The following is a 13,693-nucleotide window of genomic DNA, read 5'->3' on the forward strand; positions in this document are numbered from 1 at the left end:
ATGTTCAGTCAGGTCTCTGTCTTCTTTATCCCACATATCCACCTATCCCAACACTAGGTAAGCAGGGAAGGGTTCTGGGATGTGTACGCTGATTCAAGTTCAGGTGTGAAGTCCAGGTTTGGGGACACATTCCCTGTATGTGTGGGAACCCACAATCGTAGGGCTGGCTGAGAACCGGACTCTGGCGGCCGGGTGCTCTGCTGCCTGTGCTCTGTCATGAGAGTTGGCAGCCAAGGGCATCTCCTCCGTGTCCCACCTGCGGTCACTCTACAGGGTCACCTGGGAAGGATGGAGTAATACGAACTGTGTACTTTCAGGTGGTGGGAGTGTTAACAAGGCTCAGTTTCTTGATATTAAATTCAGAAGTCAAATTTAAGATTTTGCTAATATTAGAAAACTATCATTTGGATAAAAGGAAGGGCAACTCTCAATCCTCATAGTCTAAAAGCGGGTCTTTTTTGCATCTTATCTAGAGCCTCAGTTATATAGCAATCTGGCTTTGAGGTCACTGGCTTCGATGGATTCCGAGAAAGAAGGGGGATAATAATGACTGAGGGAAGCTGCCGGTGGGCCGGGCTGCTGGGAAGGTGTGCTGTCTGGCTCCACACACCGGTGCTCAGGAGCCAGACGCCACCTCGCTCTGCCGGGCTCATTCACACAACTGCCCTGGTCTGTTTTCAGAACACTTTGATGCTTTTATATTGGCCGAAGGTGACAGAAGACGATCACTTAGGAAATGTAACGTCAAATGACGGAATAAACATTTTAGGAAGAAGTTAGGTATGATGAGCTTGGATTTTTTTTTTTTTGTTGTTAATCCACATTCAATGATATTTTTCCATTGATTTTTAGAGAGAGTGGAAGGGAAAGAAAGAGACAGAGAGAGAAACATCGATGTGAGAGAGGCACTTCCATTGGTTGCCTCCCGCATGCACCCCTGCTAGGGCCTGCAACCAAGGTACATGCCCTTGACCAGAATTAAACCCAGGACCCTTCATTCCAAGGCCAATGCTCTATCCACAGCCAAACCGGCTAGGGCGAGCTTGGATTTTTAAGTTACAAAAAAGTATAATGACCGCACATCTATAAGAAGAGTTGCAAATCAGCACCGGTGTCAGGAGCGGGGAGGCTGCTGGCATCGGGAACAAGCAGACCTGCTTACGAGGCTCCGTGAAGGAGTGGAGTGCTTTCTGCCCTCGTCTGCCCTCCCTATAATAGCACCTTCTCTTCTCCCGGCTAATGCCCCCAAATCCTCTCTTGGAATGTTTTTCTTCTTAAACAGGGAGAGCCCGGTGGTGAAAGGCAACGCACTGTTAGCCTTAAGCAGCCTTGCTGTCGTCGTATCCAAACATGAAGCCAGCCTCTCCTCGGACAGCGAGGGCGCCCTGGAGGTGAGTCGGGGTGATCTGAACCGTGGGCTCCGCTGTGTAACCGCTGAAAAGGGAGATGTCTCTGGAAGCCGGCTCTGAGTTCACGAGATTAGAGTCAGTCTGGGCCACCACGTCCTTCCAGCTGACGGGCCTTTACACTGGGAGCTCTAGTGCCTCTAAAACGCTTTTCTTCGAAGCTTTCTGTTTTGCTTCCTCCCTCCCAGATAAGTGGTCATTTCAGTGTGAAGGGAGCAATTTCATGCAACAGGGCTTGTCTTTTTGTGATGACATCAGTGGTAGCCAGTCCTAGGAGGTTAACTAGGCTTACTGAAAGTGAACAGTGCTGTCAAAAAATGATAAATAAGCAGTGTTTACTGACTGAAAAAAAATTATACTTTTGCATTTTAATTGTAGATGTCAATGGCAAAGTGCCTATTCATTTTTGCAAGGCGTTTATTTCTTAATTAAACGTGGTGAGCTGGTCAGTCTTCATTTCCAATGTACTTTTTCAGAAAATTTATATCTGTCAAAATAAAAAGGCACGGGTGTCTTCTTCCCACAAGCCCTATTATCTAGGAGCCATCAGTATCTGGAAACAACCTAGCCAAGGGGTTAAAAACGGCCTTTGGCGTAGGAGAGCCCGTCATTTAAATCCTAATACTTGTGCTTACTGGCTCTGTGGTGTGCCCTTGCTGACGTCCCTTTTCGGGGCCTATTTCACCATCTATAAGATGGGGATAACGATACTAATCAGGTAGGATTATTGAAGGATTACATGAATGAATATACAAAAATCACAATGCCTGGTAGATACTAACCTCTCAGTAACAGTCCTCATTCACATTAGCATAGACTGCATCACTTCTTGCTGCAAAAACAGAGTTTATTCAGTGTTATTCAGCCTGTGTCTGTCCCCACAGAATGTCTTATGGGCCATCTATACCGTTTTTCAATAAGTGCTCCGAGAGGCTACACAACTTTCCTGAGGTGACACAGCAATTGGCATTACCAGGATTTGAACCCAGGCAGTCTGGCTCCTGAGCCTGTTATTAACTGCTAAGCCAGCCTGTACAGTTGTACTGTTTTGTTTTGTTCTCATGGTGGGGTGTTTTGGTTGCAAGCAAAGAAAATGGCTCTCATTTAAAAGAGGAACTAGATAAGGAATCTGGAAGCCAATGGGATTGAAGGCAGAGCTGAAAAATCAGGTTTTGGGAAGAACAGTAACCAAGGCAACCTGGGGAGTCCAGGCACAGGTACTGATGAGCCATCACAGGAGAACCCCCACTGGGATGGATAATCTAGTCATTTGCTGCCTTTGCATCCCTCACTGAAGATTGAGAGTCCCCTGGGTCCCCAGCCTTCACTTGGGTAGGGTAGGACAGGTAGCTAGATTGAGCATTTAATCAAGCTTCTAATCATGGAGGAGGGAATTTCCCAAAGGGTGCTATTACCAGTAAACAAGACAGTAGGTGCCGTGTGGCAAAAGCTACCAATGTGTGTTACAGGTGAGAGAGGGAAACAGGTCAAGGGGTTATTGTATGAAAGATAAAAAGCAAGTGTAATTACTTACTATATGAAAATTTAACTTTAAACCCAGAATCTTATTTTAATGATGAGTAAGTTGAATTTTTAAAGAGAGGAAACGTTTCATATCCTTTAAAAAGAGCCATGCAGTTGTACTCGTAATTTACCCCAGTAGTAAGGGCGGGCGGGGGGGTAGCTCAGAGTTTGAATGCCAGGCCCTCTTATTCTTCTTAATTCCCCCCCCCCCCCGGCACCTTTGGTTCTGCACTGTAACACATAACGCACAAAACATCGAGAGGCCACACAACCCAGAGGTGGGGCTTTGCTTTTGTTCTTGATAACCTTGACTTTGGCTATTACTCAGTACACACCCAAGACCTCATTATTTGATTAAAGTTGAAGTTTTCAAACTTCATCTAAGTCTGCATAGTACCAATAGCTAAAGAGCTTAAGAATGTAGTCTTATTTGATTCAAGGAATTAATTCCAAGGAGATATTTAACACTGCATTGACCTTTATAGTTTACATGACCTGAATATACCATGGGAGTTAATGAATACTTTTGACATCCAGGGTCATGAATGATTTTTAAAGCCAAGTTCTCTTTTTAATGAGTTGAGTTTTGTTGTTGTCTTGTTTTGGGTTTTTTTTTTTACAATTCTCTTTCCTTTTCCAAACTGAAAATCAATTATGTTTTTATGACTGAGTAGCTAGGAAAATGATGTTTCTTGAATGATAAATATATGGTGAGAGCAGAAATGCTAGTGATGGTGATCAGAATCACGTAAGCTGCTTTATTGCCTCCTCCGTGAAATGACAAGTCATAGAATTGAGAAATTTTGAGTTGCTTTCTCTGCACATCTCTCCCTTGAACCTCCACATTATCCTCACTGAACCTGGGCGGGCTCTGGGGCGCTCTCGGATACGCTCTGTTTTGCAGCCCCCATCCTCTCACTTCTGTTAAGTCCTGTGTAAAAGACCAGTATTCCTGGTGGGGCACAGGTGAGCATGTGTGCTTGTCAGATACCTGCTCACCTCCTTCAGTCCTGGCAGGTGAAGTTGACTTTTTGATAACAGCATGCCATTCTTTAATACAGAAGGGGGCTATACCCTGAACCTAGAAATCATGTTAGGTTATCGTTCCATGTGTTTCTTCATCTGCAGGTTCAACCGAATTTCCTTTCCATGAAAGACTGGGTTTCCATGGTGTTTGACACTCTCCTGGTCATTGTGGATAGCCACTACCAACCCAGAGGACAACTTTTCTGCTCGTTCTATTACGTAAGTCTGAGAAATGAAAAGTGATAGCAAACTCAAGGGATGACTCTTCTCATCTCAGTTATTCACATGAAATCCATGATGTCATGTAATGATTCTTAGATGTACATTAGAATCACAATGGGGATCGTAAATATACATACATATATGTGTGTGTGTGTGTGTGTATGTATATATATGTGTGTGTATAAATTATATAATATATAATATGGTATATAATATATAGTATATAATATATAATATATATAATTTGAACAAGAAACACTGATGCGTAGGCCTTACCTCTGACCTTTGTTCAGGGATAGGCCCTGGGTATCAGCACTTTGAAGCATTCTGGGCTATTCTAACGTGTAGTCAGAGGCAAGAGCTCCAGTTATAGTAAAATAAACACTGGCTGCAGATGGAGCCCCTGAGTTTCTTGTCCCAGTTTTTTGTTTCCTTTTCAGGGTATGTGAGCCTGGGCAGTTCACTTTATCTCTCAGGACCCTTGTTTCCCTGTCTATAAAATGAGGTGATTGAGCAATATTATCAGTAGTGATTGGAGCCCTAGCTTCGTCCCTTATTAATTCTGTTACCGTTGACCTGACACTTAACCCATCATCTTATTTTTCTTATCTGTAAAATGAAGTAAAAACTAATGCTTTGCCAACTTTACAAAAAAAAAAGTGAGGATGAAATTATATAATTTATGGGAAAATATTTTGAAAAATTTGAAATACTTTATAAACACAAAGTCATATTGTTGATCCTAAGCACCTTCTCTTTCTTCATGCTTATATCCCAAGATCTGAAGCAAAGTGAAAACACACTTTTTTTGTTTGGGTTCCTTTTTCCCTTTATTGGCGGTAGTGAGCGCGTTATTTCTGTATCTGCGTGGAATTGTTTTGGTTCTGCCTTATCGCTATCCAGTGTTTAGGGAATTACAGTGATCATGGGGCAATCAGCTGAGCGGCAGAGGATTAGAGTTGATTTGAATAAAAATATAGCACGCGTCCTGATCAGTTGCTAAGATCACAAATGTAGCCTGAAACTCCGCTGCCTGAGGTCTCCTCTCTGTGCCTCTGCCCTGCCCTGGGGAGGACCTGGTATGTATTCTTCGGGGGCTCAGGGCCTAGAAGTAAAATTTTAACTATACTTGAGGACAAAGCAGGGATAATGCAGGATTACATTGGAAGGTAGATTTTGCTCACAGCAGTACTTGCTTTACGATGATTTGTTTTCTGTCAGATGTGTTCTTGTTTCTTAATGATGGATGAATATTTTCTTAGCTTATGCTGAGGTCTTCGCACTAGCTCCACGGTTCAGATGTTCAGCAGGACACATAGCATGTAGATTTCTAATCCTGCTGCGTAGTTCTCACAAACCAATAGCAATAGTCTCCTTACTCGCTAGGTCAGGGTTGCCTCTGACCTTTGTGATTTTGGCATTGTTATACTTTTTCAAAGCCCTGTTTCAAAAGTCACTTTTTTTTTATTTCCAGTGATCTAGGGGCTGGGTCATTTTGAGTAGTATTATCGTTACAATAGTGCTGTATCAACTAAAAGAACATCTTAGCACATGCTTGATTTTTATCCTTAAAGTGCTAAAGCTTAGAGAGCGAATGCGTAAAGAATTAAAAACATTTTTTCATGTGCTTGGATGACAAGAGACAACACGGCCTTTAGGATGTGTGTGGAAATTTGAAGTGCATAATAGGGAGGAGTGGTCAGCGGACTTCCCACTCGAGACATGTTGATAAGTGTGCGTGATGTCTGGTGGAGCCCTCCAGCGTGAGGTCCTGAGAGAAGCTGTTCCTATTCAGCTGCCCCGTCATGGTGTTGGGGCTGTTACTCATTTCTTTCCCTGTGATTGCATATAGGGAGGCACATATAGAGCTCTCCATTTCATTTTCAATAGCTGGTTATTGCTTTGTAACCAGAGGCTTTTCGGATTTCAACTTCCTTTTTAATTAAAAGGAATTAGCCCCCTGCAGGAAATAATCCATCTACTGGGAAGGGTTCCCACCAAAGATTTTGGGAGATCTGCCAATAGATCCCTGAGCTAAATTTACACTTGTCCCTCCATGCTAAACTTGAACTGGCCCCTCCCCCACCCCTTTCTGGCTCTCCGGGAAGACTCTGGCTTTCTGGACATTTATAACGTGGCTGGGTGGTTTCTCCAAGCTTAGATAGCTTCACTTTGGGTTTTTCACGATATATACATGTGGGCTTTCAAACTGAAATTGTTGCAGGCTTTCTAGTGAGGGAATTCACACCCTTTAAAAGGAGGCACTTAGAATTTGTTTTTTTCACACTTAAAAGGATGTTATTAGTTAGCAGACTGCTTAGCAGCCAGTTGTTTCAGTGGGAGTGAAAATGTGACCTGTACACAAACGCAGCAACCGATGTTTTGAATTACTTGTTTGCTTGGCAGGAGTGGATCCGAGAGAAGCCCGAATTGTTGCAGAGGGCTTTTGTGATAGGTGTGTTTCCTTCATGTTTTAAACAAAAGGCCAACCCCCTGTTTTCTTTCTTTGGCATGTCCTAGAAATCCTATTCCGGGGAAAACACAGCCAGTGCCATCGCCCGCTCCGCGGCCGCCTCGGCTTTGTCCCTGCTCGTGCCAGTTTTCATTATCTCTTGCAAAGAGAAGGTGGAGGAAATCCTGACCATGCTGACTGCCAGGTTACCTGGGAAACCAAGCGCTGATGAGTCTCAAGCCGTGCAAATCCACATGGGCCTCGCTTTGGGGATGTTTCTCTCGCGCTTGTGTGAGGAGAAACTCAGGTACAGTGGGTTAACACAGCCCTGCGTTTCCTCTTTGTGGTGCCGGTGGAGGATTGCACACACACGCACACGCACACGCACACGGGTGTTTGATCTGAGCAGTACTCGCTTGCTGAACTTTCTGAGACGGGCACCTCGATCATGAGTTCTGCTTTATGAGTGAATTTGTCTTTCTAAATTCCATCACATAGATGTTAACGTGTTTTAAGGGTTGCTCTTATTAAAGTAATTGGTTCCTGGAACGTCATTTCATGCTTAGTCGAAAGCCCTGAAAACCCCTGTGTAATAGAGATGAGGAAAAGTCTAATCTACGGTGCTCTAAAGAAAAGCTGCCTTTTTCCTGGTTTGTAGCTGAAAATGATTGCTGATCCTTTATTGATATCACTATCACACGGAGGGAGAGGATTGGGGTGTCCCCTGTGCCTGAGGATGTGGGAATCCTTGAATCGCCTGAGAACTGCATGTACCCAGTGTTAACTGTTGCTTTTATCCTGTGCCCTGGCTACAGTTGTATAATCCTTAAAGAGCCTTAATCTGTGCATATTATACTGTGTAGTTTATTCCGTTTGATTGCTCGGTTTTTGGCCTGCTAGCTTTACCCGTGAATGGAGCTAATAGACTATCAAAGACCCAGGTGGAAAATTCCACTAAATGGGAAAATCTTCCTGTATGTGGATCTAGTTTTTTTGTCCATTTTATAGCCAATCTTAGACTTTTATGTATATGTCCATATAGATTTAGTGCAGTGTGGTACAGCATGAATATTTAGATGTCACTGACTTGGAATGTAGCCCCATTGCCCAGCAGTGGAGGAGCAGGAGAGGCACCCTGTGTGGTGTGAGCTATTGTTCAACTTTCCTCTCTGTCCAAAGGCAAGAACTGGTGTTGATGTGGAGACATTAGAGGACATGATGCTATATTTAGATTTCAGTTTTAAACCAGTGGTTAAGTTTCCATTTGTAATTTACAGAGTTTTGTGCAAATACCAATAAAGGAAACCTTTATGAAAATTGCCATTGATCTGGGGAAATACCATATTTCAGATAATCATGTTCAGCTCTTGGAAACATCTGTCAGACGATTAGGAAGAGTTGGCTTAGTCTCTGTGATCATAAACGAAACGTTTCCAGAATACTCATTTTGTTCTCTTCACCCGTGTTAATCTGTGTAGGCCTGGTTCTGGACATGAACAAAAAGCTGCCCTTTGCATGTGGTTGCCTGTTAACATATTGTGTGTGTGTGTGACAGAACACAAAGTATTTTTAAAGAGTTAAAACTTGAAAGTGAGTTTTCCCTCCTTTGCTACTATGCGACAAATGGCAGCTCTTTCACCATCTGCGTTCCTGCTCTTTCTTCAGTATCTTTTCAAGCAACACGCTTTACAACTAAAAATGAGCCATGGCAGCTTCATTCCAGGCGACTCATTTCATCCTCCCCTGGCCCCGGCTCCCTTTCTCATTAGATTTCGATGAGCCGCTGCCGGTTTTAGGGCTTGCGTTCGTGGTTCATTTAATCACACTGCCTGGAGAGACCCACGGTGATTCAGCTAAAGCATCACTCTGGTGCCCAGGCTGCCTCCCGCCCTGTCTGCTCTTACCTGACTTTGCACCTGCAGGAACCCCTGAGGCAGGACCTCAGGAGGCTCTTCCCATGGCCCAGTGCCCTCCGAGTAGCTGCAGATCTTAATGTGGCTTTAATGACCCTGTTTGATAGCATCCTCCTGTTAGCTGGTGTCTTAGTCAGCCAGCTCATGGCTCCCACCTTCCTTATTTCTTGGAGCAGAGGAATCTGAAATATATGCCTTCGGTACTAAAACATATTTTGCTAGAGAGTGACAGTGTCATCAGATAATGATATTTTTGGAGAAAGTTTCCATTTTTCTGTAATGAAGGCAAATGTTTTGAGGGCTATTGACTGACCAGTCAAGGACATCAGAGAAGTGACCCAGAACAGCCCCTCAGGACGAGGTGCTGATTCCGAGAATGAAAAATCACCTTGTAAAAGAGAATGGTGGCAGTCAACCCATTTTTTTGGTCAAGCTTACGGACAAGTCACCTGAATTTACATTCTGGCCTAGAATTCATTCAGGAAAGCATATTATTTCAAAGCTCGCTTCCATCATGACTCCCAGAGGATAAAGCACTTCAGCATTTGTTTAGCATATTTAAGTATATTTTACTCCAGAGAACAACTATAATAGAACTTACTTAGTTAAAGCTATTAAAAGTGTGTGTGTGCGTGTGTTTTCATTGCAAAATCTAATCCTTCACCTCAAGCAAAACCGCTGGCTGCAGTCCTGGTTTGAGGACGTGGGAAGGGCTCTCTGCGCCGGGTTCCCAGCTGCGTTCCCCAGGCAGGCGGAGCGGAGGCAGCAGCACCAGACCTGACATGTGGGACCCTGATAATCAAGTGTCGATGATAAAGCCCACGGCTCTGCCTGAAAACACTACCTTTTATGTTTATTTTACTATACAAGCCAATGACAAAATCACATCAATTACCGCAGACAGGAAAACAGAAAGCTGGTGTCGCCCCCCCACTCCCCCACCCCCACCTTTTAAGAAAGTGTAACTGAAGGAGTAGAACTTAAAACCTCCACAATCGAGACATGAAATCAAATGTAAGTCTTTGCATGAAAGAGATTGGGAACCATTATTGATAATAGGAGCTTAATGGGTTTTTTTAAAATATTCTGACAACCACCCCTTTAGCACTTAGAAATATCTTTTTTTTGGAATTCTGACTTTGGTTTTTATTTTTTAGTGATTTAAATTTGAATGGACAAAATTTATGACAACATGATGACCTAGGGAATATTATACTCTAAGTGAAATAAAGACAAATGCCATGTGATTTCAAGTCTATCTGGGATCTAAAGAAAATGAACAAACAAATAAAGCAGAAAAGGACTCATGGAAGCAGAGAACAAACTGATGGTTACTAGAGTGGGGGGGGGATGGATGAAAATGGTGAAGGGACAAAATTCCAGCTATAAATAAATGTATTTATACAGGACAGAGAGTACAGTCAATAATATGGTGATAAATGTGTATGGTGATAGGTGGTTACTAGACTTATTGTAGGGATCACATATTAAGGTGTATAAATGTAGAATCACTATGGTGTTCATCTGAAACTAATATAATATTCTATGGCAACTATACTTCAATTATAAAAAAAGTTTTCATGAGCAGAGAAAATGCAAAAGTAAGTGTTTATTGGCTTGCAAATAATTGTCATGTTCAGAAACCCAATGACTGAATAAGTTCTGACTCAGTTTCTCTGTCTACAAAATAAATATATATGAGTCGTCAATAGTATTGATTGTTACGTTTATGTTTTTTAAAGTAGATGCATTTTCAGTAGAATATTGAGAGCAAAATATTGTAGAGTAAGTATTTGGGACAGTTGAGTGACTTTAAATAACTCCTTTCCCCGTGGCCTTTCCCTAGTGACGTTTCCGGTCACCAGATGAACCTTCTGCTGATGAAGTCCTTGGATGCCCTGGAGAACTGCTGCTTTGACCCCCGCCTTGAACACAAGTATGTCGATCCCATGTCCTCTCTAGCAGGTGCTTAGAGATTGGTTTTTTCTCTGCCATAAACTTTGAATTCTATGGTGAGATATTTCCAGGACCCGATCTTGAATTCCTTTGAAAAAAATTCTTAGTAATCACCAAAGGTCTGTACTCAAAGCATACCTGTTCTGAAAGCAGTGTTTCGGCAATAGTTCGCCTCAGTACAAAGCAGCACGTGTCGTTCTGTGGCTGTCGTTCAGTTGCTAATACCTTAGCTCTGGCTTGTACATCTCCCATCAAGCATATATTTGGAGGCTTGTGTGCATGAGTTAATCTTTTTAAAGAAACTTTTTTAATTTGGACTAAAAGAATCTGAGACCCATGGTTTAGATTCCCCTGTGAAATCCAATAGCTGAGGAACAAAAATGGAAACAAATACAGGTTACACCAGGGTTCCCCACCTCCTCAATGTTTATAGATCCATTTTTGCCCCACAGACCTCATGATTTTTGTCCGTTAAACTCATATTTTAAAATGTAATTCGTTTTCTCATTGCCATTATGAAAGATAACAAAATGAAAAGGAATAATCAGAAAAGAATGTCTCGAAAACCAGCGTTAAACATACTCATTTAGTGAGACACTTAGAGTTTCCATTAGCCTCATGACCTGGGGCGGGGGGAGGTGGGGGAATATGATTTCCTTAGGCTCACTGGAGTATTGACATGTTGAGGACTACATTGTACCTTTTTGTGCTTAAGCATGTCTTACTTAGAACCTCAGGTTTAGATCCTCTGGGGTTTATTATTACTTGGAAACTCAACAGATTATAAGCACTAACCCCCAACTTACGAATTCATTTATTCTTTGCTATTATGGGCATTTAAATCAGGGTTTGCATTTCTGGCCTTTAGGAACTTATGATCTGAAATTACATTTATACCATCCAGCCTGTTTGTTCCAAGTAACAAAAGAGTAAATGGTAGAAGCAGCTTCACGTATCAAGTATTCATCATGAGTAAACAAAATCAGATGTCCACGCAGTAGGTGGTCATGACAGGCCTTCTTTCAGACACAGGCTAAGGTTGGTAAGAACCATTGAGACCCACCCAGTTTAATGGATGGTACAGAGCCATGGAAAGTTGAGAGTTTTGAGCCTAAGCTGTGTATTAGTGGTGTTGCCTTTTATAACCAAGGAGTAAGCTGGGTTCTCTCTCTCCCTCTTTCTCTCTCTTTCTCTATCTCTCTCCCTCCTCCCTCCCTCCTTCTTTCTGCCTTCTCCCTAAAGGTGTTCATCATAGCTGGGGGGAAATTTTATGATTAAGATGCTCCAAACTTTCAGCCAGTTGAAACTACCGAGAATGACTTTCAAGTATTATATTCATTACTTTCCAGAAAGGTTGTTTGACAGTAAGGAGGACCATGGGGAGAGCGGAATTATCCACAGTATGGGTCTTTACACGTGTAAGAACTAAATATGTCTCAGCATATTTAACTCTAAAATGAACTTTTTATCTTAATAAGATTCTTATTTCTTTACTCTTACTTCTTTCTTGATTCTTACCTTCTTAACTATTTTTTTTAATTTGATTGAGCAACTGCATTTGGGAGCGGAAGGATGGGCCTAGATAGGGGCTGAACCTGCCGAGTCGGGTAGAACAGGGTCCTCAGAAATTTCCTGTTCATTTAGGAAGATCTGGCTTGTCTTCAGGGCCCCAATTAGAAACTCAGGCCCTTTCAGGGAACCCTCTCTTTATCCTCTCAAAACTCCCGTCATTCCTCTCGTTAATGAAGTTTAGTATTTTGTCATGTCTAATGCTTTGTGGGTGGCAGTGCTTAGTATGTTGTTCCCTCTCGGGTTTGAGGTTTAATTAATACTTACTGAGTAGCCACAAATTGTTGGAGGCATTTTCACATCCCTTTCCCATGGAATTCAGCCTTGATTACACCCTAAATGTTGACACCAAAGTAGGAGTCAGTTTCATTTTGGTTTACTGATGAAGAAAGTGAGTCTCAAAGAGGAGCCTGGTTCAAGGTCACACAGTGAGTGGCAGTGCTTGGAGAGAAACCCTAGGTTGTCTGACTTCAAAGTCATTTTCCGCTCTTGGATAGTACAACATTGAGAACATTTCAATCGAGAGAAATCTGGAATATTACTCACAACAAAAAAGAATGAAATCTTGCCATTTGCAACAACATGGATGGACCTAGAAGCATTATGCCAAGTGAAATACATCAGACAGAGAAATATGTGTATGATTTCACTTATATGTGGAATCTAAAAAACAAAACAAATGAATAAACAAAACAGAAACAGACCCATCGACGTACAGAGCTAGCTGATGGTTGCCAAAGGGGAAGGGGAAGAGGATGGGAAATAAAATAAATATTTTTTAAAATCAGAAAAAAAAGAAAGTAGGTTGACCCTTAATGTTCAGTGTTTATTCTTTTTCTCGGACATGCGGGTCTTGCTTGCCATTAAAAAAAAAAAATGTCTAGTCTCAGGCCTGAATGCCTGGCTCCTGGCATAAAGTATCCCTGTCTAATGAGATTGCAGAAGTCTAGGGCAGTCCTCCCTCCAGTGAAATGGTGGGAGCGTTACCAGGAGGTAGTTAATGGATCCGGGAGCGTGCTACCTCAAGTGATAGAATTCACCCAGAGCAAATTCACCACACTTCCTGGATTTAATGGACATGTCCCTGCTGGGAGAACCAAGCACCTGGGCTGGTCTGTGTTTGTGGTCCCATCGCTTACATTTTGCTGCCATCTAGTGGTAATCATGGTGCCATTGCAGTCCTCACAGGCCTGGTCATGCTATCCACCTAAGCGTTGGGTAATTACTATTGAGCTTTCACCAATACAGTATTTGTATAGCACTTTGTAAAGGGCAAAGTGCTATACGAATGTTAACTGTTATTAGAACTAATTATTAAACGGCCCAGTACTTAATCTGCAGGACAGCCTATGGCAAACTGAGGAATTGAAGATTCATCTCTGGGTAATTTTAGAAAATACACAGCCTTGTATCTCAGTTGATGTGGCAACACACATATGAGAATTGCATAGCTTTTAAGTCACAAAATTTCTTTTTGGTAGTGATATTTTAATATACTTGGATAAGACCTTCAAATAAGTAATGTCATAATAGGGCCTATAATTTTAAAACTCAAACTCTCTTTATCATTTGTTAGTATTCTTTTCTTATTTTAACCCTCACCCAAGGATGTGTTTTCATTGGTT

The 13,693-nt window shown here is 42.1% G+C and overlaps 1 protein-coding gene across 1 annotated transcript in view; it reads left to right on the plus strand.

Annotated features, from left to right (window-relative positions):
• Window positions 1-13,693, plus strand: part of FOCAD (focadhesin) — a 273,674-nt gene that overhangs the window by 212,055 nt on the left and 47,926 nt on the right. The window contains exons 25-28 of the mRNA XM_006098123.3: window positions 1,283-1,391; window positions 4,059-4,175; window positions 6,699-6,937; window positions 10,390-10,479. Of these exons, the coding sequence (XP_006098185.1) occupies window positions 1,283-1,391; window positions 4,059-4,175; window positions 6,699-6,937; window positions 10,390-10,479 (555 nt within the window). The remainder of the gene's footprint in view (window positions 1-1,282; window positions 1,392-4,058; window positions 4,176-6,698; window positions 6,938-10,389; window positions 10,480-13,693) is intronic.

This window comes from Myotis lucifugus, unplaced genomic scaffold (genome assembly GCF_000147115.1).
Source record: "Myotis lucifugus unplaced genomic scaffold, Myoluc2.0 scaffold_221, whole genome shotgun sequence".
NCBI classification, from domain to species: domain Eukaryota; kingdom Metazoa; phylum Chordata; class Mammalia; order Chiroptera; family Vespertilionidae; genus Myotis; species Myotis lucifugus.